The 27,390-nt window shown below is 53.6% G+C and overlaps 1 protein-coding gene across 1 annotated transcript in view; it reads left to right on the top strand.

The window, feature by feature from the left end:
* The first annotated feature begins 272 nt into the window (after window positions 1-272).
* NOL4L (nucleolar protein 4 like) overlaps window positions 273-27,390 on the top strand; it is a 60,276-nt gene continuing 33,158 nt past the window's right edge. The window contains exons 1-4 of the mRNA XM_041396189.1: window positions 273-581; window positions 17,462-17,617; window positions 21,224-21,335; window positions 25,734-25,843. Of these exons, the coding sequence (XP_041252123.1) occupies window positions 273-581; window positions 17,462-17,617; window positions 21,224-21,335; window positions 25,734-25,843 (687 nt within the window). The remainder of the gene's footprint in view (window positions 582-17,461; window positions 17,618-21,223; window positions 21,336-25,733; window positions 25,844-27,390) is intronic.

The raw sequence follows: 27,390 nt of genomic DNA, 5'->3' as shown, positions 1-27,390 counted from the left end.
TCCTGTGACAGGAGCGGCTGCTGCTGCTGCTGGCGCCGCCGGTACCTCCCTCCGGTCGCTGTCCGAGCCCCGGTGCTCCCCCACTCCTCCCCGTTACAGCGGCCGCCACCCCTCCTGCGCCTCTTGCTCCCCGCTCCATCCCGCCCGTCGCCCCCGCAGCCCGTCCCGGGAGCGCCGCTGCCCCTCCGCCCGCTCCGGGACAGGGCGCGGGGCCGGGCGCCGCCGCCGCTGCTGCTACCGCCGCCGTTACCGCCGCCGCCGCCGGTCGGGCGATGCCGAAGCCGCCGTTACTGCTGCGGGGGAGCCGCCCCGGGGACAGCGAGCTGGGGCGGCAGTTCCGGGACTGGTGCCTGCGCACCTACGGGGACTCGGCCAAAACCAAGACGGTGACCCGGAGCAAGTACCAGCGCATCGCCGAGGTGCTGCAGGGGGGAACCGGCTCCGGCGGCGGCTCCGGCGGGGGGGAGAAAGGCAAGTTCCAGTTCTGGGTCCGGTCCAAGGGCTTCCGCCTGGGAAACGGCACCAGGGAGGCGACGAAGATGGGTCAAGTGGTGGTATATGTGCCGGTGAAAACGGGAACGGTTAGTGCGCTCCGTGCCCCGGGGGCTCTGTGTCTGTCTGTCTGCCTGCCTGTCCGTGTCTGTTTGTCCTCCCCGGGGGTGCGGGCGGGGAGGGCCCCATGCGGGGCGCGACGCGGGGCCCGGCCGCTCCCGCAGCCCCCGCCGCTCCCGGGGCAGCCGCCGCGCCCCCGCCGCCCCGACCCGCCCGGGATGCGGATGGGGAGAGGCGCCCGCCCGGAGCCTCGCACCTTCCGCTGCCCCCCCGATCCCCATCCCCGTCCCCGTCCCATCCGGTGCTGCCGCCTTCCCCGGGCGCTGCCGGCGCGGGGGAGGTGGGGGGGCGGCGGTGCCCCGGGCGCTGCCCGCCCGGCGCGGCCGCCGCAGCCGGTGCCCCGGGGGGTGCGGGCAGCGGCAGAGCCCGGATTAGAGCAGCCCCCCCGCCCGCTCGCGGGCCGCTGTCCCGGGAACTCCCCCGCCGGAGCCTCATTGTTCGGCGCCCGGCCGGGCCGGGGAGCGGGGCACCGGCCGCCGCCTCCCTCCCTCCTCCCGCCGCCGCCCGGGGCTGCCCCGCCGCCCCATTGTTCCCGTCCCGAGCGTGTCCCGCTCCCCGGCGCGGGGGGAAACGCGCAACTTTGGCGGCCCCGGCCCCGTGTAGGGAGCGCCCGGCGGGGCTGCCCCGGCCCCGGCCCCGCGCCCCCCGCTGTCCCCCGCGCCCCTCTCCGCCCCGGGGACCGCGGGCACCGGAGGGCTCTGGCAGGGATTTTTTTCCCCCTGTCCCTCCCCGCCTCTCCCGCTGCTGCTGCTGCTGCCGCTGCTGCTGCTCTGAAGGGTGCAGTGTTTTCTGTGCACACAGACTCCAGCATTGATGTGGCTGGAGGATGCTTCCATTGAGGGCAGCCCATCTGTGGCAAATGCTTCTAAACGCACTATTTACCTCCCATCTGGTCCGCCTGATTATTGGGGGGAGGGGGAAGGGTCATTATTTCTCCCTCTCCCTTCGTGGTGCTCAGAGGATCCTTTCTTTCTCCCCTCTCAGCCCCCCTCCCCCATGCAATGCCCCAAAAAAATTCTTTGCAATTTTTTTTTTTTTAAGACCTCTTAGCAGCCCTCCTCTATCACTCCCCCTGTGCCAGGAGCCCCTGAGGAGGGCGGATTAGGAGCTGTACCCCCTTCCAAAGATCCTGCACTCCCTCCCGGGTCCTCTCCATGCAGTCAGCGACTCTATCCCAGATCTTCCAAATGCTGCAGAGTCATGGTACCCCAGAGAGGCCGAGCCAGACTCCCTCGACCCCGCTGCTCGCTAGATGCCCCCTCCCCTTTGTCCGGGAGGGAGTCCCGAGGGTCAGCGGCTCAGCCAGGCCGGCACAAGCCCGCATATTCCCAAAGGGCCTCTGCACAGATGAAGTTTCAGCGAGGAGCATGCCTAGGCCCCCGCATCTTCCCTGGCAGAGTCCCTGCAGGCTACAGACAGGCGTTACACCCAGACTCCCCTAAACCAGCAAAAGGAAGCAGATATACCCTAGGGGACAACCGAATTTTTTGAGGGGTAATATAGCTTATTTCCCAGTGCCTAGATGCCAGCCAGATATTAGGACTGGGAGCACTTTGCAGGGCCACTGCAAAGGGAGACCAGTCATCACAGTCCCCAAAACCTTCCAGAGTGAGGTCTGTAGAAGTTGTTGCCTCCTGCTCCTTTGGTCCTGGCCTCCCAGGTCCCCCTCGTCCAGGAATCCTGTGGACCCTTTCAGATGGGTGCAGCTGAGAGTTTGGTTTTGCCTGAAGTGGCTCTCAAATTTAGAGATAACTTGTCAGGGATTTTCTTCAGCTCCTTGTAATTCAGTGCTCTCTGCATCCTTGGTGGTTTGGGCTGGGTTTGGGATGTATTTCCTTGCTCTCAGGCACACAGTCAAATAATTCACGAAGCCGATATGAGGCTTTTGCTGGACAGTAACGCCTGGACTCTGGTTTAATGTCTGTTCAGCTGCTTTTCCCACATACTTCTGGAGCGGTGTTTTGGTTGCTTTCCCCTGGCTGTGCTCCTCAGCAATCTGATCCCGCTCGTCCTGTCCGCTCGCCCTTCCCCAAGCACATCTGCCGGGTCAGCACCGTTCTGGGGATGTCCCCTGCTGCAGGGACAGGCAGAGCCCCCACCCCGGGTGCAGTGAGGGGGTGGCAGGGGGTGCATCTCGCTCTGCTCTCACTGCAGGATGCCACAGGAAATCCAAGGGACCAGGAGGGAAGGCTGGAAAAGAGGTGGTAAAGAGTGCGTAGAGGGCAGCAGTAGGGATAAGATTTCCTTTCCCTGACAGGGCTGGGGCCACTCCTCCTCTGGAAAATAATAATAATAATGACAATCCCAAATCCCCAAAATAATCACAACCTGCCCCCTCCCCAGCTAGCCAGTTGAGCTGTTCCTTTTGGCTTATGCACCCTGAGCTGGTTTGTGTATTTTCTGCGCATCCGTAGTGAAAAATTAATTAACATGTGGTTATTATTTTCTCTCCTGAGTAACTTTCCCTTGCCCTCCTCCAGGCCTCTCATCAGAACAGGCCTAATCAGATTTGGGTGGCTTGAGAGCAGGGACTGTGCACTGAGAAGGGGGCATCTGCCTTAGGTGGTGGTCAGAGCAGATGGTGGTCTTCTCAAAGAATGCACTGGGAATAGGAACAGCAGTGCGGACGGATGTCTGGCACAGAGACTGTTCACATTTCTTTTTCCCAGATGAACGTCCCAAAGATGCTGGACGTTTAACACATACAATTAAAAAAGCCCTACGCAGATAAACACAGGCAGTTTAGTGGTGTAGGACATTTTTGCCTGACAGCCCTATTCACACGTGGGCTGGACTCTGCATCCTTTAGGTCAGGGTATTGGAAAAAAATACATTTAGGCTGTACTGAAGAGGAGGAGGAAGGGTATCTTTGTGTGCTGCTGCAGCACAGACAATGGATACAGCCCAAAGTGCTCAGATCTGCCCTTCTTTCCTATGGCTGACACACTCTAAGGTGTGAACCCCATCATTACCCATAGGCTGGACCAAATCCTGGCACTGGACGGGCAGCACTCATCCTTCTCCCCATCTTTGCTAAGAACTGTGGGAGAATTTATCCATGACAAGGTGCTAAGATGCAGTTCATTATAATCCCATGTCCCTCTTGTCCTAAGCATTTAGCATCATTTAGACAGTCTTTCCCAGACAAACGTGGAGCGAGATGGAGCCAGGGTGCAGGGAAATGGACAGCGCTCGGTGACAACCGGCGGAGCAGATGGCTGTGGCCGGAGCAGCGGGTGTGCAGGGGAGGGCTCTCCTCAGACTCGGGCTCGGGCGTTAGCTGCTCTCTAAATCGATGCTGTACTTGGCCGTGTGTGGTGGGAGCTTGTCACAACTCCAGCGTGGCGGCCAGGACAGATCGGTGCTGGCAGCCCGTGGTGCAGGCTGGGGGGCTGCGGGAGGAGCAGGGGAAGCCTGGCGTCAGCCCGGCCCTTCGGGGGCTGTGCGGAGCCGTGGGGACCAGGCAGGCTCTGCAGCACTGCCCACGTTTGATTCTGCTTTGCTGCTCTCTCCCCGTCCCCCGCAGCGCTGACATGAGGCTCTGGGGCTCTGTAGGCATCGCTGACAGGAGCAGGGCATTGCTCGAGTGGGTTGCTGCTGTTGTACAGGTACAGCTCACCTGTGCCAGCTCCCCTGGAGCCAGATGTTCAAAATTATTTCACGATTTTGTCTGGTGAAACTCATCCGAGGAACAGTGGTGGGGTGGGGGGAGCACTGGAAATACAATTGGTGAGTCCAAAATGCAAAATGCTTTAGTGGACAGCAGGAAAACTATCCCACGGGACAGCAGATAAATCTCACAGCACAGCCTCTCCTTAAATTTGTTTTAGCTCCAGAGACAGGGAGTGTTGTGCTGTGAAAGCTGCGGTGCCAGGCCGTGGGACAGCACAGCACAGTGGCAGAATGCCGGAGCTGAGGAGCCAGGCATGTCAGAAAGATGCTGCTCCAACAGCTAATAAAGGCTACATTTTTCCTGATACAAGTACCCTTCAATGCCCATACTCAGTGCCCCAAAAAGCTGCACATCTATAACCTCTAAGAACATCAGTCAACAGAAGGTTTTCACGGCGTGAATAACCACTCAGACTTTCTGGGGACTTCAAGTGACAAAAAAAATAAATCAAGACCATTCAGAAGAGCCTTAGACAAGGCAGATGGGCCTGAGGGTATTATCTGAGAAATTGTCTATTACTCCCATTGCACCAGCCTTACTTAGAGCATGCAGAGCTTTCACCTGTGGAGATCCCACCCTGAGCACATGGGGCAGCACCGGCTTTTCCAAGGGGTGGAACCAATGGCAGGTTTACATTTAAATGTGCCCTCAGGAGACTGGAACAATTCTGGCCTGGGTGCATGGTTCCATTTAACCCCATCTAAAGAAAATCTCCCACATTAGCATCCCCTCCAGATTTGGCTCCAAATTTGCACAGCATCAGTCACAGATTTCACATACAAAGCTGCTCATGGTAAGAGTCAGAGAGGGCAGTGACACCCAATCCCCTGGGCCCAAGAGCTGGCTTAGCCTCACCAGGCAGTAGCTAAAGCCTTAGCAAGGCGAATGTAAAGAGCTCTGATGATCTGCAGTTACTGGCAGAATGAAGTTCCTCTCTCTGGGAGCAGATCTGGCAGCAAAGCCCACTCCCTGCTCACTCCCATTCTTTCAGGACAGCCTGCTGAAGCCACTTCTAATAAAGGGGAAACCAGCATCTCATTCAGTCCTTGCTTGATTTCTGCCAGGCCTACAAGCCTGATTAAAGGCAGTCCCCCTGTGGTTGTTAGTACAGTGTCCCAGTCCCAGAGATCCCACCATCCCAGCCACCCTCATCCTTGGGTGCTGGCTTTGGTCATCAGCACTTGTGAGACTGGAGCTCCACTAGCAAAGGTTCCAGTTCCCAATACATGTCTGACCAAACAGTTTGTGAAAAAAATAACTCTCTGCCATTTACACTGCACACCCTACATGATTCCAGAAGCAGGCATGGCATTGCTGATCCGAGAGGAGAAGTGTTTTTCGGATAACATTTATCTGAAAGTTATCTCTTTCACCTACAATTGTTTTTATATTTGTAACTCTCAAAGGGTGTCACTCTGAAGAAGGTCCAAAAGCAGACAACCAAAGCACAGCTCTGCCAGGCCTTGGTCAATGAGGCTGAAATGGAAAGAACCCCCGGTCTGACAAGGGGCTGTTGTTCCCACTCTCCAGGTTATGTGCCACCTTTGCACAGGAAGAGGGTCCGAGCACTCGGGGCCCAGTTAATGAGGAGCAGAGGTGTAAGGACAGTACATGGCTGTTCTCAGCTCTCCTCGTGGGCCTTGCTCAGAGGGGCTTGCTCACAGGCAGAAGGGGGAATTCATTCAGTGACTAAAGTCTGCAGCAGAGCCCAGAGAGGCAGCCACAGTCCCTTCAGTGGGAAATTTCTCAGGACCATTCTCAGCAATAATCTCCTTCTGATACAACTTGTTCAGTTTTAGTTTTATCATTATGTTAGGCTTGATATGAGCAGTCTGTGAACTTACATTGTGGACAAGCAAATGGCAGGGAAAAGCCCAAGGGTGTGGAGGAGCATTGGTGGAGTGTCCATCCACCCTGCCTGGCCAGCATGGATGCTCTGGCACTGCCATGACAGAGGGATGCATATTAATGTTTCTTTCTTTAGTGCAAATCATTAATTATCTTTCCCTGATCTCATATCAGCTGTGCTCACCTCTAAAGAATCACATTGAGAATGGGCCAAAGCCACCCCTGAGCTTCAGTGTCTGGTTTAATTAGCTGATTGTAGCAAGGGCAGGTACCTGTTGGCCAAAATCATTGTCTTTGCTGGAAAGCTATTACCTTCCACTTTTATGGCTGGTGCCAAAGAATAACAATTTATTTGAGGAAAAATAACTGCAGAGAGCCTGTGCTGTGTGTGAGAGCAAAGAGCAGAGCAGAGGTTTGGGTAACAGTGTCCAGGTCTGAGGTTAAGGCAGCAGCCCCTGGAAGGGGAGTGGAGGCTGGTTGTGTCTTCCTGGCATGGTGCAGGGCCCTTCACAGAGTGACAGCCAGGAAGACAATGCTGTGTGAGTGGTTTCTCTCTGTCCTTGCTCTTCTTTGGCTTGGCAGCCCCAGAGGATGTATTTCCCTTCCAACAGACGGGCAAAGGCTCTGATGGATTTGCTCCTCACCAGGAGGGAGGGAGTGCTCTGGAAAAGATGGGGTCACTCAGTTTCTGTGGCTCCAGTTCAGGCTTTGCAGTTGGTGGTGGGTTGCTTTTATGGGAGTCTTTGGGCTAAGAATCCAAACTCACCAGGACCCCCCCCAGAAAAAGGAGACTAAAGTTTAGGACTCCTCTCCTGGCTTGAATTTGAAGGAGGGATCTCAAAGCAAATACCGAGTCTTCCACTGATCCACACTGTGGTGACATCCTAAACCTCCTGGGTGTCGGTGCTGCAGGTTCCACCCACACTGGTTCCCAGGTGCCGCAGGGTGTTCCAGTTTGCAGTCTCACAGCACTGGGACAAGCAGCCAGTCCAGAGAAGCTGGTCCCATGGGGATGCTTTTGGGTTTGTCATTTCCATGCTCAGTTTGAACGCTGGTTGTGTGGCTCCCAGAGCTGGGAGGAGGCTGGGAGGAGGCCTGGCGTCTCCCTCTCACCTGCGCCCGGCGTTTGGATCCGGCAGAAAGCCCTTGAGCTGGTGACAAAGGTCTGGATGTGGGCTGGAAAGTACAGTCCTGTCTCTTAGCAACTGGTTCCTACCTCTGAGCTCTCGGAGCCGTGTGTGGGACAGAGAGCATCAGTCACGCTCCCGCTGCCGCAGCGGCGACGCGCCGAGGAGGGGATGGGGGATCAGGCCGGCTCCAGCCACCGCCGAGGCGCTTAAAGAAGCTCAGGCATTTCTAGCACAAGCAGTCATCTGTGAGCCCAATCAAAGCTCCGGTTTAATTGCTTTCCTCGTGCCCTTCTCTGCCCGGCCAGCGGGCGCCGATTGGCTGCGGCAGCGGTGCCTGCCGGCACCCAGAGCCTGCTCCCCACCGCACCAGGGTGGGGATGGTGAAGGGAGGAGGGAGAGGGAGGACACAGCCCGTGTATTTCTAGAAAAATTAGGTGTCCTCGGGTCCTCCCCTGAACTCCTCCACAGGGCACCTGGGAATCCCCATCTCCTCGCAGACATTTGCATGGCTGTTTTCCCTCTCAGTGCTCGTTCTGCTGTTTCACCCTCGTGTTTCCTCTCCCAGCCCAAAGCAGCTCCTCTCTGCTGTGTGTTTCTCAGGGGCTCCCTTGCCAAGCACTGTTTCATAAACATTTTCACGAATCCTCTGCTTTGTCCTCCTAATTAACCATCCAATTGGCCCCCAATGGAGCCTTCACCTCTCCTGTGAAGATCCTGCTTGCACAGATTATAACCTGTCAGCTGCCAATTTATTCCTCACACAGAGGGCAGATTGTATTAATTGTCTGCCTTCCCTGCCCCACTTGCTTTGCCCCTCCTTTCTTTTCCTCCCAAAAGCATCCCTGTTTGGAGACACAGACTCACAAAAGACCAGGGAGAGCCAGATGTGAGGCCACTCCATATGCCTCATATGTCCAGCATGCAGTGCTGTGGCACTGAGACCAGATGTGATGGGATGAAGTGTCACACCTGGGAGAGGGATCTCTGTGGCTGGATTATCATGACAGAGTGTTTAAGACCATGCTTAACTTCTGCCTCCCCCACATGTAGTCTCAGTTAAGACCTCAAAAAAATTCCACTTGGTCATCCCAGGTTAGTGGGGAACCATTCCTGGGCTTATTTATAAGTATCAGTTTGGCTTTTGGAAGGGTTGGGGTTCACCTGGAGTGATTATGATGGACACAAATCAGAATACAGAGGGGGTTTACCTAAATGCAAGGGGAGAACAAACAAATTTCCATCTGTGTGTGTCCCCTGTGGCCCCTGCCCTGACTGCCTGTATAGGACCCTCCAGCTTTGCAGAGCCAGAGCCCAGGAAAAATCCAAGTGCCTGCTCTCACTGAGGGCGCTGGACATCTGTTTTCCAGATTTCCATGTTGGGAAAGGGTGTGATGGAGCCCAGCATGACCCTTATGGTTCCACAATGTGCCCATTTCTTGAACCCAGCGTGGGTTCATGGGGAGCAGTCGTGGTGGTGCTTGGCTGTGGCAGCCCGTGTTTCCAGGCTCTGGCGTCGGGGCCAGGCTGTGCTGAAGTCACTGTGGTGTGGTGCAGCTCAATCCCTGCTGTGCCCTGACCTGGAGAGGAGGCTGGTTTGGAAGGGGAGGGCTTGCAGGCCTTTTACCCCCCCTCCAACATCCGCTGAGCTGTCAGCATTTCCCTAGAGGCACATCACATTGTTCCTGTGGGAGTCTCCGACAGTGGCCCACATACTGGGAGCTGCCAGGGCACAGGGAGCTGGCACCGGGATGCCACACATCCAGGGCTCAGCCTCTCAGCCCTGCCTGACCTTGATTCACTGTAGGATCATTTGTAACTGATTTTACATAATTTTTCTTACCACTGTTGAGCTGAACTGCTGCTGCTCCGTATCTCCTCCTCCTCAGTTTCATTTTGACATCACCACGTTCTCACTGTAGGTGTGATGATGTCACCTGGCTGCCCTGACACTGCTGGGACTATTCCTAGGCATAGAGGGGTCACCTTGCTGTGACAGGTCATCTTGTCATTTGTTACAGTGCCTTGGCCCCCCTCTGACTCAAAGGATTTTGCTTTGCTTGTGATTTTTATTAGATTAGTCCTTGGTGCTGGGGAGATCACTCACAGTGATAAGTTACTTCAAGGAAGAGCCACCTCTAGACATGTTCTGAGTTTGTGTTACAGCTACATATTGCCAATATTCTTTAGATTCCTAGTTTTATATTTTTTTCAGGATGCTATGGAATATAAAAACTCTTCTGATTGTAAATGCAGTTTACCACCATTTCCCCCCTTTTTTTTTAATTCCAATAGCATTCTTCCCCAAATCACTTAAACAAAGATCCAAATAACATTAAGAAATCACTGCCCACCTTTGCAGATATATTTTAAAAAAACTACCAAACTCACATTTTAGAATCATAGAATCCTAGAAGGGTTTGGGTGGGAATGGACCTTAAAGATCATCTCGTTCCAGCCTCCTGCCATGGGCAGGGACACCTTCCACTAGACCAGGTTGCTCCAAGCCCTGTCCAACCTGACCTTGAGCACTTGCAGGGACAGAACATCCACAGTTCCTCTGTGCAAACCCTGCCTATTTCAAAATAGTAAGAAACGCTGCAGCATTATAATAATCCCCAGATAATAATGCTCGTGAGCTCTTCCCTGTTGGCACCCACAGCGTGGCACTTCTCCCGCCCAGGTCCCTCACACCTTGGAGAGGAGGGTGATGCTCAGCAGCTGACAGGGAGTGGGAAGTCCACAGCCCCAGGGAGCAATTTCCCAGGAAGGTCAGTCAGGTGCTCCACTCACGAGGCTGCAGGAACCTTTCTCACCAAACCCAAGTGAAGCAGTGCTGCAACAGCAGCTCGAGCTGCCCCACAGCACCCAGTATTTTGTTATCCCTGAAAGACCCAGCTCCCCCTTGCTCCCATCCAGCAGGTGCAGGGTCACATTTATTGGGGAGCCCTGTGCTTGCCTCTGCCTGCCAGATCCAGCTGCTCCTGCAGCTTCCCCGCCAGCGCACAGCCTGGTGCTGGCAGGGAGGCAGCTCTGCTCTCTTGCGCCGTGCAAAATGTCCTCTGCCTCCCGGGCAGAGCAGGCATCCAAGGAGTCTCTAAGCAGGCATCTGAGCAAGAATCTCTTCCTGCTGGCCTTCTCCTCTCTCCTTCAGGCAGCCCTGGGATGGGTGGCAGCCCTGGGATGGATGGCAGCCCCATCCCCAGCCGCCCACCAGACCCTGAGCACACCAACCTCCCCTTGGCACCCTGCACCTGGCCCTCTCCACAGCTGGAGGCAGGGCTGCCATTTCCAGGCTCGCCCCTCCCAGGCTGCTCTGTTTTCATTCCCAGGCCTGGGAGCCAGGAGAGGAATAAGCCGAGGTCAGAGCAAAGGCCTGGACCCATCCCCAAGGCTCAGCTGCAGCGGCTGAAAGAGCAGCTCGCTCTGAGGAGGCGCCTGTGCCCCGTGAAAGACACACACCTCAGCTGTGTTTGCCAGCTAAAAATAAAGCACCCGGCTCCCCTCATGAGGAAGTATTTACTTTGGGAGGAAAAAAAAAAGTATTGTGTACAGTTCTGGCTAGAGAAACAATGTGAATGCCCCCAGTCTTGGCCTGAGTCAGTACAGAGTATTGGGAAAATTATTTCTTCCCGTGCCTCAGTTTCCCCAGGAGAAATGAGCCCTCTTGGGCCAGAGGGATGCTCAGCTGCTCAGGAGGGCTGGGGCTGTTTTCACTGCAGTGAGTGGAGCAGGAGCTCTAAGTGCAGGATGGGGCTTTGTGTTTGCTTGGTGCAACAAGACACAACACAAAATGCTCAGCACGGGGAAGCACCATCAGCATTTTAACAACTGCTTTTCTCCCATTTTTAAACCAGAAATGATCAGAAAAATTTCCTAGCAAAATATTTCCAGGAGAAAAAAAAGAGCAAAATCTGTCAGTCAGAGCATTTCCCATCATCTTCTTGTGGGTTCTTTTATTATGAGCAATACAGCTGATACTGTTTTCAGCCCAGTATCTTCCTGGTGCCTATTTCTAAGGCACGCTCTGTGCCCCTGGCATGAGGGGCAAGAGGAAGAGGGAAGTTCGAGGAATCTAGCTCCTCTTTCTCCTCGCAGCATTAGCAGAGGGAGCCTGCTGTGGTTTAACATATCCCCCGCAAAAGCTGCTTTCATCCTACACCTAAATACCATGAGGAGTGAACTTCCTAAAGCCCTGGAGAAGTCTAAATATAGAAGCCAATCAAGGGCTGACTTCCCAGAGATGAGAAGTACCAAGAACAGTTTCTTGATCAAAAGTTGTAAGAGTCCATATTGAAATAAAACGTCTGTTTTGGTGCTGAAGCCTGTGCAGGAGGAGTAGCTGCAGAGATGGGCTGTGGGCTGTGGGCTGGGCGCTGGTGGTGGCCACAGTGCCAGCACAGGTGGTCACTGGGGGGCCATGGGCTGCCCAGGGAGGTGGACTTGAGGAATCTTGGTGTTCAGAGGAAATTCTTCCCTGTGAGGGTGGTGAGATACTGGCGCAGGCTATCTAGAGAAGTTGTGGCTGCCCCATCCCTGGAAGTGTTCAAGGCCAGGTTAGATGGGACTTGGAGAAATCTGGTCTAGTAGAAGGTGTCCCTGACCATGGCAGAGAGGTTGAAACTAGATGGTTTTTAAGGTCCCTTCTAATCCAAACCATTCCATGTTTCTATGATCTCTGGAGTATTTGATAGGAAGTCTCTGGCGTCATGGCAGGATTACATCCCATCTTTACGTCACAGTTTCTGATCCCAGTAGGTACCAATTGCTTTGTCCTGAACACATCCTCTCCCTGATCCAGCTGAGCATTTTTGTCAGAAGACCAAAAATTCCCTTAGAACAAAATATAACTTGTAGAAAATTAGAAAGACACTTCAAAGAGGAAAGAGCAGCAGAGTGCCCAGATAAAACCCAAACCCCACCTTTGCTCATCTCAAAAAAGGGATCCTCCTTTGTGCAGCACAAGGAACCACCCAGGGCTGGAAGAAAGGGTGAGGGATGGGTGAGTGCCACAGGAATGGCACTGCTGCTGGCGTCAGCTGGGGAACCCACGGTTATGCCATGGGGTGACTCCAGCAGGGGACAGGAGAGCTCTGATCCTGACCTGGCTGGGGACAGTGGCTGTGTCCCACAGGCAGCAGCAGCTGGAGCACAGGCACAGCGAGCGACGTGGCCTGTCTCTGTGTACAAAGGAGGTGACCTTGAGGGACAGCTCGATACGGCTGGCCCCAAACATCCAGCTCAGCTGTCCCAGGGATGAGGGTGACAGTGGCCCTTCCAGCCAGCAGCAGGAAATTAGTTTAACGTGCGCCTCTGCACTGGGGCGGGGAGATGCTGTGGTTGGGAGATACAGAGGGGAACGCTTTCATGTGGGAAGTGCAAGGAGCGGCGAGGGCAGAGGGTCTGCTCCCGGGCAGAGAGCAGAACACAGCCATTATCAGGCTGGGCTCTGCTGGCAGGAAGCGGCTTTTGACTCACAGGAAGCTGAATTCGGCTGGTATCGGCCCTGGCGCGAGGGCCGGGGCAGTGTTTTATCTGCCGTTGAGCACAGCAGATGGGGAAGCAGTCGGCACTCCCTCCCATCCCACTCCAGCAGTCCCGGTCTGATGTCCCTCCAGCATAACCCCCCTGGAGAAGGGATGCTTCCCTGCAGAGCCTGCAGAGTGAAGCTTCCTGGGCCCCAGGAGAACTGCCAGTCCCACTGGAGAAGGCAGATATTGCCCTGCCAGCCAGTGCAAGGGCAGAGCCAAGACCCTCATGCTGCTGAGCCCAGAATAGGCAGTTTCTAGTTCTGGCAGTGTCTACCCCAGTCAGCCTGAAGAGGAGCTGGGAGCATGCTGGCTTTGGAGAGCTGTTTAAATGCTCCCAGATTCTCCCAAACCCAAGTCCAAATTGGGGAAGGGCTTGCAGGGTTGAGAAGTCCTGTGCATGAAGCCTGCTATCATCCCTTGGCCTCCCTGGAGCTGCCTGGGTTGGGAGTCTGGTTTCACTGGGGTGGTGGCAGGTCGCTGGGGCTTGGGGTGGAGGTCACCGCGGGCAGCACAGACTGGATCAGGTGGCAGCTGCTGGCCGTGGATCTGCTGCCCCACAGAAAACAGGGCTAGCTTGTCAGTGCTGCAGTTTGGCTGTGAAAATCTCCCATTATGGCAGTTTTCACATCCAGGCCAGGCTGCTGAGGAATGGCCACAGGGGCTGGTGGAGACACAGCAGGTTGCTGGGAGCACGGGGAGCTGAGTGGGTGGAGGAGGCTGGTCATGGAGATGTGTGGGTGCTGCTGCCAGGCTCCAAGCAGGACCGGGCTGTGTAGGAGCGATGGCAGGGCTGTGTGGGAGCATGGCAGAGCTGTGGGAGCCATGGCAGGTCTGTGGGAGCCATGGCAGGTCTGTGTGGGAACCACAGCAGGTCCATGTGGGAACAAGGCAGGTCCGTGTGGGAGCATGGCAGCACCCTAGGAGCATGTGAGAGCTTTGGGAGCCATGGCAGGTCCCTGAGGGAGCCATGGCAGGTCCATGTGGGAGCAAGGCAGGTCCATGTGGGAACATGCCAGGTCCATGAGGGAGCCAGGGCAGGTCCGTGTGGGAGCCTGACAGGGCTGCGGGAGCCGGGGCAGGCCCATGCGGGGGTGTGGCGGGGCTGTGGGAGCGCGGCAGGGCTGCAGTGGGGCTCGAGAACTGAGCAGGGCTCCGGCGGGATGGCGGTGCCTGGGGGTGTAGGAACCCGCCCCTGCTCCTGCCCCTGTCCGCCCGTCCCAGGCTCGGCGAGGTCGGGACCGGCCTCAGTGGCTCCGCCGCCACCGGTGCCTGCCCCGGGCCGGTCCGCGCCGGGCGGGGNGGCGGCGGCGGGCCCGGGGGAGCGGATTACCGCCGGTTGCCGTGGTTACCCGCTACCTGCCGGCGGGCCCCAGCCCGGCCCGGGCGGGGGGGCTGGCCCGGCCCTGCCTCCCTCCCTCCCTCCCCGCCGCGGCAGATGTCACCCCGCGCCGCCGCTCGGGGCTGCCCGGGCGCTCCCCGTCCCCTCCCGCCGCACCGCCCCCGTCCCGGGCCGGGCGGGGGCCGAGCGTGCCCGGGGCGGCTGCCGAGAACAAAGGTGCCGGGGCTCTGCGCTGCCAGCGCCATGGCCGGGCCCTGGCCCTGGGAAGCGCTGCCCGGCCCGTGGCGCACCCGGGACAGCGCTGCCTGAAATGGCTGTCGCCGCCCGGGGCCGGGCACGGGAGGCGACCTCGACCCGCAGAGGCGGCTCCCGGCGGTGAGCCGCCGGTGCTGGAGGTGGCCGGGGTCGGCGGGATGGAGCAGGGACAGGGGAGGGGCAGGGGCAGCGAGGCCCAGGAGAAGGGTCCCGAGGGTACGGGTGCTCAGAGATGTGGAACTAGAGGAGGTGGGGAAGACAAAAGACACTGGGGAGGAAAAAGACCTGATGGAGGAGAGGAGCTGAGAGTGCTCACAGCTCTGGGAAGGTGGGGACGATGAGAGAAAAGGGGGGGTGAGAACTGTGGGGCACTGTACACAGAGAGAAGGAGAGACTGGGCATGGGGAGAGACAGAGCCGTGCTGGGCAAATATAGGGAAAAGGAGGATGGCTGGAAGGTGGTAAAGGGACTCCTCAGCACCTGAAATGCCACCCGCTTCCAAGCACTTCTGTCAGAGCTGAGCTTTGCTCCTGAAATATTTTACTCCCTGCGGGGGTAGGTGCCTTCTAATAAAGCCCCAACACCAGGACAGGGTAAAAGCATCCCTTCTTCCCATTCTGCTTCCCAACAGAATTTTTATTGCTATTTAAACCTGAGGGGTTTTAAGCCTTTCTGAGATATTATGGGCTCTGACTCATGCCTTGAATACTGGTGAGCAATGCTGGGTGTGGAAGGAGGAACCCGAGGGGCGTGGGCCCCTCGGAGAGGTACTTTACAGCACACGTGTCCTCTTAAATCCTAGGTCAACATTTGGATATATTGCCAGATATAAACCTCCCTAATCCTGGAGGCACTGACTTGATACAGCTTCTTATACCCAGTGGCTTTGATACTGCTTGCATCTCACCTGCTTCCCAAAGCTAAATAATCACGGGAAGAGCAGTCACAAGGCTGAGGAGGGGATGGAGGAGCGCTGCAAGGAGTCAGGGGAGGATCGCTGCAGGGAGTGGGATGCTGAGGAGGCAGCTCCGGCAACCGGCATCCAGCCGGGGTGGAGAGGAGAGCGCTGCTGGGTGTGCAGGGAGGCTGTAGCAATGCCCAGACCCTGAGGTTACCTTCACTGCATTCCTTCTGAAACCGGGGAGGAAACATGGACCTGCTGGCCGTGCAGGGAGGAGGATATTAGCTGGTTGGAAACAATGATTTGCATACAGGGTTGGTTACAGCCTTAATTTTGAGGGCTCTGCTTGTTAGATCTGACTGTGCTTTTCCCCTGCTGCATTTTCCTTTGTCCTGTTTCTGTAATTATCCTCATTTCAACCCTGCTCTGAGGATTATTGGTCAGTAGGAAGCCTCCTAATGCCCGCTCCTCCTTGGCAGGGGAATACCCATGCCCTCGATTAAACTGAAACTCTCTGAACGGTGACAGAAGAAATTAGATCTATATTCCTCAAAGACACTCCCTGGGGCGAAGTTTCCCGACCCCCTCCACGCAGCCCTGCCACCCTGCCCCTTGTGTTCGCTCTCAATATTCTCTTTGTTCCAGCCACCTTCAGACCCGGCTTGGGGCTCTCCGGGGAGGGGAGAGGTGGTTTGTGTTGGAAAATCCTCGTGCCCGTGTCCCGGGTGAGCTGAGCCACCGTCCCGCTGCAGCTTGTGCCCAGGACAGGCAGTCTCTGTTCCGAAATTGGGGTGAGGAGCCAACTCTAATAGGCAGCGCTGTACATTAAATGACTGCTCCTCGGAGATGTTGGGTAGCTTTAGCAGAAGGTGGGCCCACTAAGTGATTGATTTTTGAGAAGCCTTTCACTGGTGGCTTAAAGAACAGCATTTATTCAATCTATAGACTGTGTAAGATACACAGAGCCCAACCAAGGACAGCACAAATGCAGGTTAGGAGGCTGGCTGTTCCCCGCCAGACCCTGCCCACAGCTCCCTGCCAGCTTCTGCCTGCCCTCAGGGATGTGTGAATGCACGTGAAAAAGGTAGTTTGCAGGTAATTTAGATGTGCAGGTTGCTGCTTAGCAGCCTGGTAGGTACCCACTGGACAACATCCATGCATTCCTTTTGGAAAGCAGCCCTTAAAGGGATGGAATATATACACATATACATACATACAGACATATATATCGATATAATATTTAATTTTTTTTTTTTTTGTCTATGCAAAAATAGCATTTTTTCAAGGAGCAAGCTAAGTGATCTCCCTAAGCCTGTCTCTTTCTCAGTCCCCCTGCCATTACAGTAGCCACTGACCACCTCCCAGTAGCCCTTCCTGCCCTGGTGCTTTGTGCAAGTGCCGATGGCAGCTGCCGGGTCCCAGAGGCTGCCTCCCCTTCCCACAGCATACCCTGCCAGTGTGAGCTGACACCGTTGGTGCCAGTCAGCTCGGAGGAGCACTGCTCCCCACACTTCCCACTCCCATCAGTCTGTCACCACTGTCGTGTGGCAGAATTACTGCCTCCTGCTCTCCAGCACATCCGAACACACAAAGAGCTGTGCTGCTGCTGCCAGCGCTCAGCTGCTCTGCGTCTGTGAGAGGGAGGGAGCCTTGGAAAGGTCAGTGCAGGGAAGGAGGGGATGCTGGCTCCTTCCTTTAGGGGCTGTATCCTGGCATCACAGTGAAACCTTGTCCTGCTGGCTGATCCGTGTCCACAGGGACTACAGCCAGCAAGAGTACCTCACATCTCAGGGCTTCCCAGGATGGTTTAGCACCATGTGCAGGTCCAAAGAGCTTCCCCCGCCTGTTCCCCGCCTAGCAAAACCATCCCACATTACGGAAATTGAATTTCTTGATCAGTTGTGACTCCACTCTGGACTCTTCCCTTGTTTTTATTCCTGGCCCAATTTCATTGCCAGCTTTAGCAGCACGACAGCAGCAGCCGCCACTGCCCTGGCTACAGCAGGATCCTCCCTGAAGCGATGTTTAATTTATCCCCCACATCCCCCGTGCCCAAGGCAGCCCGAGGCTGGAGCACAGCCACTCTGCCCCCTCCAACCACATTAGCCCCGGGCCGATCTCCTCACCCCTGTCACCCATCGCTGACACTAACTCAACTTGCCTGCACTGTTGTAGGGGGCAGATGGACTGTCGGAGCCCGAGGGCATCTCTCTGAAACGCGTGGCTGTGGTGGAAGATTTCTTTGACATCATCTACTCGATGCATGTGGAAAGCTCGTCGGAGCCGGGCAAAGCACCCAAACATGCCGGGCAGAAGAAAACCTACCGAGCGGTGAGAGTCCCCCCGTGCCCCGGGCAGGGCGGGCACCGGAGCGGAGGGGCTGCGGGAGGGAGAGTCCCTCGGGAACGGGGATGACAGGGCAGGTAGGAGCAGAGGCACTGGCGGGAGGCAGAGCCCAGTGTGCCTGTGCGGGGAGGCGTGAGGAAGGAGGGGTTTAAAGGCAGAGCAGCTGTGCTGGGGACGGGAATCCGGGCTGCAGCGGCAGCACAGCGCGGCTGCTGGGAGAGGAGAGAGCAGGGGAATCATACAAAGACACTGTGCATGTCTGAAGGGAAAAGGAAGAGAAATCCCCAGTATTAGCCATGGATGAGAGAATGTTTGTCAGGTCCCTTGCTTGCTCTGGGTCATCTGCCTCCCTGTCTCCCTCAGCCAAGGGAAATGTCCCATGTGGGCCTTGAAGGTCAGGAGCAGCCAGACAGCAGGACTGGGGCATGGCCCTGGCCTTTCTTTCCTCTCCTCTCCTGCCCATCCTGGGTTTCCTCGGTTACAAAATGGAGGCAGGCACCAAGCTAAGTCTTGTCTTGGTTCCTTGGTTCTGTGGATGCCAAGAACCAGCTCTATCCACCCTGAAACACCACTCTAGTTAGGTCAGGAATAATTTAGCTTGAAGTGTGCTTCTCCAGGGAGCTTGCTGTTTCTCCTGACTCTGCACAGCCCTTCGATGCAAACATTTGGGCTCTCCTTTTACAAGAAGAGCTGAATTCACTGTCCAAGACCAAGCTACTCCTTTGAATCCCACAGCCCTAAGGACCAGGTCGCTTAGAGACAGGAGTGGTTTGCTGGCAGCTCATCTCTCTGGTGTATACAGTGTCTCAGAGAGGTCTTTGCTGGCTGCCCTCATCTCTGTGATGATGCCTGAGGTTCTGCACAGCTCTGTGCTGCCAGAGTCAGCACAGGGTTGGAGTCTGCCCTGCCTGCCTGTGTCCCTTCTCCATCCATGCTGTGGTGCTGGCAGTGCTGGTGAGGCAACCCCGTGCCCTGCAGCCTCCTACATGTGGTGGGAGTCCCCAGGGAGCAGGGCTCTGCACACAGAGCTCATGGCATGGCTCCCTGCCCTGAGCACTCCAGTCCTGCCCCTGCAGCACAGCGTGGGGCCGGGGGCTGGGGCACGCACTGACCCTCTCTGGCTGGGGGCAAGTGATGACCTTTCTATGGTCCAGGGGGGGCAGCCCACCAGCATGACCACAATTCAAAAACTTTCTGCTCATTTCCCCAGCAGACCACTCCGACCCTTCCCTAATTCCTTCAATTCATCTCTCTGGAGGACTAATCTGTGCCCTGCACAGCCCCAGGGGAGCAGGCTGGATCCGTCTGTTTTCCCAGGCCTGCTCACAGCAGTCAGAGAGCTTCACGCTCCACCCCTCATCTCCCTCTTGAGCTGAGATCATCACATTAGCAGCGTGTATCCCCTCCTGACCTGGCAGGACGCTGCTGGCTGGGCTGCCCAGCCTGGCTCCTGCCCTCCCTGCTGCCCTTGCTCCCCGGAGCCTTTGTAGCCTGAGCTGGAAGGTGAAATGGTGCAGAGCACACGCCACGCCTGGCACGGGTGCACAAAAGGACGCTGCTGGGTGACCAATTGGGAGGCTCCAGGGTCCCCTGCCTCCTTCTCCTGCTCCCTTTCCCCACCACTTCTGATTAGAGACACTGGAGAGTTTGCCCTTGTCCATGACCTCCGGAGGGAGGCAATCAGAAAGGGAGTTTGGATGGGAGATAACTCATCAAGGAAGCTGTCTGCTCTGCAGAGCATCAAATCAGCTGAGAAATAACAACTGTATCACTAAAATTAGCTGAACATTTGCAGCAGAGACTGGGCTTGCTGGAGCAAAAGAGACAGGGAGACGGCTGAGCCCGGCAGGCAGCATGCGGGGACAGTTCCCTGCCTGTGACACCACACCACTGCTGCCACCAGCAATTTCCAGACCCCTCCTTTCAGCGTTTCTGCGGGAATCCCTTGTGCTCGTGCATCGATAAATATCGCACAGAGGCAAAGACCGAGCTGGCTTCCGCTCGGCCACAACAAGAGCTCGCTGGGGCTGCAGCTAAATAGGAGCAGAATCCCATGAGGACCAGGCACTGCAGCCTCCATTTGAGCGCTGGGACAAGGTCCCCGCCTGAACTTTCCACCCATCTGGCATTCTGTGCGTGTGAAAGCCCGGGCTCTGCTGCCGCGCAGTGGAGAGACATGCGGCTCCCTCCCTCCCTCCCTCCCTCTCTCCCTCCCTCCCACCGCAGAGCCGGGCAGGCGCTGCCTTAGCCATGATCCAGCACAGCCTCTGCCCCTGCCCCGCTGCTCTGCTTCTAGAAGTGCACCCCCTCAGCGCAGAAAAATGCGTGGAATTTAGGTCCTTTTGTATTTCATGTGGACTTTTAGAATTTAGGAATTGTTAACTATGTCAGGTAGGATGCCCACCGGCCAGAGGAGGGGGATCAGGACATCCTGGGCTGTCCTCCCAGCTCAGCCCTGTCACCCCGAGGTGTCTGATTGCAGCCCCACTTCCCGTCCTGAGCCCCACTTCTGCCGGGCTGCAGCCCCGAGGACTGGCACAAACAATTGAATTTCTGTCTGCTTTATGACCCCACTTGTAAGTGCTGTGACCCCTGTGGGGGTCACGGCCCCTGGTTTGGGAACCGCCGTGCTCGGACAAGTCACTTAGACCAAACAGGATGGGTGATTAACCATAGGAGCCAGCCCAAAGTAAGAGGTGGGCTCTCCACCTTTTAATGCCTTCCAATTAAGACCAGATGTCTTCCTGGATGATGTTTTGGGCAAATCAGAGGCCACTGGGCTGCAGGATAACCTGGGTGAAGTTTCATGACTTGTGCTGCACAGGTCAGACTCCAAGATTTGGTGGTCTTTTATGGCCTTAAAGAAGTCTACATTGAGATTGACTCATTCCTTCTCCAAATAACTTAGTCTTGATCTTTAGAAATACTGCAAAATTATTGCTGGCAGGAATTAATTACAATAACAGGGATTGCCAGACGCCTTCTGTGGCTGCTTAGGTGTGGATCTAGTGTTTAACTCCAAGCATTCAAGTTTTAAATATTTATCCTTAGCTTTTCCTCATCCGTAAAATACATATCCCACAAAGGTTCAGGAGACTTAATTCATTACTGTTTGGAAAAATGTTTTCAATTCCCTAGATAAAATATGTCACAGAAGTGCAAAGTATTATTAACAGTAATTGATTGTCATTGTGGGAAAAAGTGACCTGCCCTTACAAAAGATTAATGGATTCTTCAGGTTACTGGTGTGATGGTAATTAACAATGCAAACAGAGCTGACGAGGCCTTACTTTCACATTTGATTCTTACATGTTCATAGCTTTGCTCTTCCCAGACTCCAAGAGGGAAGGGGAAGGAGTTTCTGGGAAGGTGTTGGTGTGCAGGGACACCAAAGGTCTGTTCATTTGTGTCTTGGTGCCTCACTGGCACACAAGTTACACTCCCAAAGTGTTCCCCCACCAACAGCTGCTCTGGAGGGAGGGATTTAGGGCTGGAGGGGACAATGTGTTGCTATGAGTTGTGCCCGTGGTCCCTGTGCTGTCCACCCATTCTCCCTCTCCCAGGACATACAACTCCCTGTTGTTTCCCCAGATTGCAGAGACCTATGCTTTCCTCCCGAGAGAGGCTGTGACCAGGTTCCTGATGAGTTGCACTGAGTGCCAGAAGAGGATGCATTTCAACTCCAACGGCCTGGAGCCCAAAGGTAAAGGCGAGTGGCTTCTGCCAGCAGGGCTGACTCTGCATTTTGCACCAGCACAGTGCCACCGACAGCTGCCAGATACTGTCCTGCCCAGGAGACACATCCTAACCTAAGGGTTTTCCTAAGCTGGAATATTTTTCATCTTATAGCCAAGCTGAAGGAATTGCTTAAACCTGCTTCTTTCAGTTTAGGGAGCAGAAACAGCCTGGCTTTCTTTCCGAGCTTCCCCAGTGCCGCCCGAAACAGGGGTCAGAAATACCACAGATATGGCTGCCATCAACCCATGATCATGTGAGGGTGGAAACCTCAATGTGTAAAAAAAATAACCTTAAGTTTTTCCCTGGAGCTGGTAATTTTGTATTGAAAGACACAGAATATGTCTGAATAGCTGAAGTTTCTGATGAAGAAGCAATTTACACTTAATTAATAGATAAGCAGGTGATCCTGAGTTAGATAATGGCAAGTGTTTTGGCAATCACAGTTACACCCTGCCTGTGTACACACACAATTAGTGTGGCCACTGAGGTGGTTGACTCCTTATAGTTCTTTTGTGGACAGATCCAATCTGCAGCTTCTTAGGTCTAAGAGAGAGCAGGTGTGGGAAGAAGATGGGACCAGGTTCTCTTCCAGAGTAGCGGGTTAAATGTTTTTGTGGTTGTTTTCTGAATTACAAACTTGCTTTCATTATCAAGTGCAAAGCAAGAGCAAAGTGATGTTGATTTCAGCCATTAAAATTGCTTCTTTTAAAAGAAACCTAAGCAAACTGCAGGGAGTTGGTCTGTTTCAAAAGGGGCAAGGCAAAGTGGTTCATTTGGCAGCTCTTATCAGGAAGGGACGCAGAATTTAAGGAACAAAAGGGCCAACAATAGAGAATTTCTTGTATTAAATACTGATTGCCAACTGTTTACTGCTGGGAGCAGAGCTGTGGACATCCCAGAGGTTTTGTGTAAGTGGATTATGTGCCGTCTATCCAAAGGTAGTGACTGAAATGCTTTGTACTCATTATATTTTTAAAAAAACTCTCAAAAACTCTCCCAAATAGCTCCATGTGAATTCTGTTAGTTGAAGCTCCATTACCACAGCACTTCCCACTCTGTCAGCTAAAGGCCTGATCCCTCTTTCCAATAACATCCAGAAAAGTTTTGGCCTTTGGCCTTGCTGGGAACAAGCTTGACCTTCGCACAGATTGCACTGCGTCCGTCACAGGTGCTGTTCCTTCACAGCGTCACAGACTGGTCGGGTTTGGAAGGAACCTTAAAGTCCATCTTATTACAACCTCTTGCCAAGGGCAGGGACACCTTCCATCAGATCAGGTTGCTCAAAGCCCTGTCCAACCTGGTTTTCCTTCAGGGGCTTCCAGCCACCCACCATCCTGCATCTGCTGTGCCTCTCCCAGCAACACACACCCATCCCAGTTCAGAGGCAGCTCAGGGAACCCCTGGTTCTGGATATCCCCCCCGGTGTGGTCCTAGCTGTGGGAACCATGATCAACGCTGACATCCACCTGTCCTGAACAAATCTGTAAATTAATATCAGTTATTTCATTATTTTCATAAAGCTTCTGCCCTTTGCAGTTCTCTTAAAAATAAATCAATCAGGAATACAAAGGATCCCACAGGTAAAAAGTCTTAGCCACCATGAATGAAAGGACAGAAGTGCTTCTCTGCCTGAACATCACCTAAATAGTGACTAAGTACATGTGAAAATGCATTGAGTAGATTAGATAAGGTTAATTTTCCCGGGAAAGGGTGTCTGATTTCACTAACACGTATTCAGGAATTTATCAGGAGCAAATCACCTAAAAAAACCACTGGGGTCATAGAAGAATTACTGAGGTGTATGCATGTGCATACACACATAGAGGCACATACAGGTAAAGTTTAACTCAGTAAGATGACAAAATTTAAGTAATTCCCATCTCTTTCTACTATTCCTGTCTGCGAAAAAAAATCTGAACACATTTAATTTGTGATCGCAAAAATCCCTAATTAAGCATATCTGACATCAAACCCTGCAGGGCACCCACATCATTCATAAAAGAAAATTGTCTTGCTTGTGGGAAAGTTTGAACGTCACTGGACTTCACTGGGATCTCTTTACAGTGTTATTAAACTAGGAGTAATTCTGGTGGAGTGATAAAAATGTGGAGCTAGGATCAAAACCATTTCTGCCTGTTCCATCTGTGTGTCCAGCATGTGGGGCATGTGATAGAGATAACTGCAAAATGAGCTAAAGGATTCCAGGAGCTTCCTCTTGTGACATAGGATGTGAGGATTGTTCCCGTGGAGCCCCCCAGGCCTTTTAAAACAAAGGTTTTCTTTCTTTCCCAGATAACTTAGGAAAAAGGGAAAAAAAAAAAAAGGGTTTGGGTTCTTGGGCTCAATCCCTTATGTGGTGCAGTTGCACAAATTCACATTAAATTTGTGGCCTCTAATGGGATTGTTCCAAATTTACATCAGAATGGTTTCAGGCAGAATCTAAGCACTAAAAGATCACTTACCTCCCTCTTCCTCCCCATCTGAAGTTGCTGAGCTGCTCCTGTTCAGCTTCATTCATCTCTGCAGAGCTGAGCAGTGGAGTGGGGAATGGCAGGAGAGCAACTTATCATCCTCAGAGATCCCAAACACTCACCTCATCGTGCCTGTGCTTCAGCAGAAAGCAGCTCTATCCGTGTTACTCTGAGCAAATGCTTTCCCAAACTCTTAGGGACTCAGCCAGCTGGGGAAGGTGGCAGGTTTTGTTCCTGTGAAAAGCTCCCCTTGCACTGGGATTTTAACATCTTTTCATCACAGCACAGCATCCCTGCACAGCACAATAAAGGTTTATTTTGGGTGTTATAGAGACATATAAGTGCTCCTAATCTGTAGGTCAAAGCGTGACAGAGACTGCTGACATACAGCCATGAGAAAAGATGGAGGAATCAGTTTACAAGGCTCTTAAAGGCTTTGGACCTTCATATTTGGGCAAGTTGATGGCTTGAGTGGCACTAGCCACCCTTCCCTGCACCCACAGGCAGGAATGCTCTTATCTGCCCAGGAATGGACCAGATGAACCTGAGAAAAAAAAGCATTGTATTTCCATGGACGCAGTCAATGTCTTTATAGAGAAGATTTGCAAAGACCTTTGTGATGTTTAAGTCAATTACAGGCAGTTTTGGGGTCAGGTAATTTCTTAATCAGGCGTGATAGATGTGGTGTTTCCAGAGGTGTGAAGCATCTTCACCTCTGCTGAGTTCCAAGAGGATTTTTTGGCACTCAGCATTTCTGAGAAGCAGGCCCATTAGGATTGGGTTGATGGCTTTTCTGAGGTGCTGTAAAACATTTTGTGAAGGCTCTTTCTCAAGGGGCTCTGCCACACATGCCTGTGAAACCAGTGACCCCAGAAAATGCAAGCCAGCCAGGGATATTCAGAACCAGGAATGGAAGCCTCCCACCATAAGTTCACCTTCAGCTCCTGGGAATCCTTCTTCCCTCATTGCTGCTTAAGCTCCCTGTCCAGTGGATACCACACATCCCTTCAGCATGTGCTGGAAGGCTGGATTAATTCTCCAGACTTGCATCTGCCTGTGCTGAGGGCAAAGAGATCTTGCTTGTAGCCATCAGCCATCCCTGTGGACAATGGCAGCTTTCCTCCTGGACAAACCCACTGTGTGAGCCTGGAAATTCAGTGTTAGAAAAGGTCATTCCAGCAGCCTTCTTGTTCTGTGTCCTGCAGGATCTGTAGTGGTGGTGGCAGAGCAGAAAAATCTTTGAAAATTAAGAGAAATCACTGAGAATTTGCTTTGTGGGGACTCAGCCTGGCCAGACAGAGTGATTTGCAGGAGCGTCCTAACCTGAAGCCATCTCTAGAGCTCAATGTGATGCAGCCAGAGGAATCAACAGGAACAATTTAAATTAAAGATCTCTAAAATTAAGTTTGTGTTTTAATGAGGATGTTAAAAATAATCTTCATCACCAGATAGAGATACTTAATATGTTGCCTTAATGTTAACTCCTACCTGAGGGAATCCCAGCAAAATTGGCAAGAATTTGCAATGCTGAAGCAAGCTGCAAATAGATCCTTGTTCATCACCCCCTGCACAAATCCCATGTGCATGGAAGCGCTTCTGAGGCTTCAGCAAGACTCAGTTTCTTCCTCAAGTTTGGGAGACACTGAAAAATTATACATTTTGTGTAGTTTTTTTCACAGGTGACAGCAATGCTTTTTTTCTTTATTTATTTTTTTTTTCCCAAGACAACATCTGTTCTGTAATTATGTTCTTGGTGGGGTCATGTTCTTAGAGGAACCTTCTCTCAGCGGGTGGCTCTTGCCAGGGATTTCAAGTTCTCCTGAATACCCCTGAGTTACAAGAACATACCTGCAGGTCCCTCATCTAAATAAAGCTTTTCCTCTGTTCTTCAGAGAGCGAGCCACCTTCCTCCTTGGTTTCTGGGATCATTGACTACAACATGCCACTCACCTCGACCTACCTGAAGCAGATGAAGCTGCGGGTGATGAATTCCCAGGAGCAGGTGAGTGACGCGCCGGGATCTGCCCGTGCCGAGGGGCTGAATGGAGAGTGGGGAGGGGCACCTTGATTCCAGGAGGATGTTTTTGGGAATGGCTGGTTTCTCTGAGCTGGTGAGGCTCTGACCAGCACAGCACGTTGGAGGCAGTGCATCCTGGATCTCGTGGAAGCTGAGCTGCTTCAGAGTTGTGCCAGTGGAGAGAGGCAGAGAAGGGGATGATTAAGTTATAGCAGCCTCCTTGTTCTTCAGACATACAGTTCTTCTAAGAAGTTGTTTTAAAAATAAATAAGGCAAGTAGTAATTTGTTTATCTCCCACTGATGTCTGGGAGCTTTAGCAGATGGGGCCTGAAGCCCAGACCTGGCTTTGGTTGCTCTGGGACTCTCTTAAACTGCTCAGCAACTTGAGGGGTTCAGCTGCAGCCGCTCCACTCCCACGTCAGAGTGGGACACGGCTCTGTTGTTTGGTGACAGTGTTAAGCCACTGGATTTTGCTTTGGGGATGTATGGGGCACCCTGCCACAGGATTATACCCAGGCTGTGCAATTTTCTGAAGTTCTGCAGCTGCAGAATTAGCTATGGGAACCTCTGTGCACCATGGAAACAGTCTATAAAAAGAAAAGTATGTTTTACTTGCTCCCCACAATCTGCACTGGAAGCCAGTGCTGGGTTTTCTTTCCAGCACACTGAAACCTGAACCTGATTTCACACATTGCTGCCAGTGGCAAGATGTGACAGCGTTTGCATGGTGCTGTGGTGGAAAACATTGCTGGGAGCCTGAGCTCCCATTGCTGGGGGCTTTTATCCAGCAGCTTCCTAAAGGGATGTGGGTTAGAGCATCACTGCCAGGGTGTAAAGTGCCAAGTGTGGGTTTGCTGGAGGGATACCAAGCTTCTCTATCACTTCTGTTGTGAAACCTTCTTGCTGGAGGACAAAATGGCATCTGGTGGGAAGCACTTCTGTGTCTCAGAGCTTTTTCCTTTGCACTTGTTTGACACTTGAGTTTGTTTCAGGTTTTGAAAGGTGAAGGCTGATGTGCCAGGTTTTGTGTTCATGATGGGTCAGGCAGTAGAACTGTGGACAGTTTGGGGGGCAGCTGGGCTGAACTGGGCTGTGCAGATGGAGTGGGTGGATGTGCCCCTTTGTACCATCTGATTGCTACTTTGGGACCAGTTCTAGACAAATAGGCCAACATGTTCCAGCCACCTTGGGTTGTGCACTGTTTGTTGGGTCTTGGTGCAGCTCCTGGCAGGGGGGCATTGGTGTGGCAGACCCTGCAGTCCTGTTCTTCACCATGGTCAGGGACTCATGGCCATGAAAGCTGGCTGTGCTTTCCAGCATTTGAGGTGGTTGCTTCAAGTTGAGTTTGCTGCATACAGAGGATTGAGTGGTTTTACTTGTAGCCATTTATACATTTTCAACCAGTTCCTCTTCCAGCTCTGAAGCTGCTTAAGGGAAGTTGCTACAAAGCTTCAGTAAACTCCTGTATCCAGTGTATACAGGTAGCAAACTGACCTTGCAGTTTGATCTTACTCCCAGGTAAACCACCCAG

Source organism: Onychostruthus taczanowskii, unplaced genomic scaffold (assembly GCF_017590055.1).
Source record: "Onychostruthus taczanowskii isolate IOZ18803 unplaced genomic scaffold, ASM1759005v1 scaffold126, whole genome shotgun sequence".
NCBI lineage: Eukaryota > Metazoa > Chordata > Aves > Passeriformes > Passeridae > Onychostruthus > Onychostruthus taczanowskii.
The sequence above is the reverse complement of the archived record's forward strand: the minus strand, read 5'-3'. Positions and strand labels throughout refer to the sequence as shown.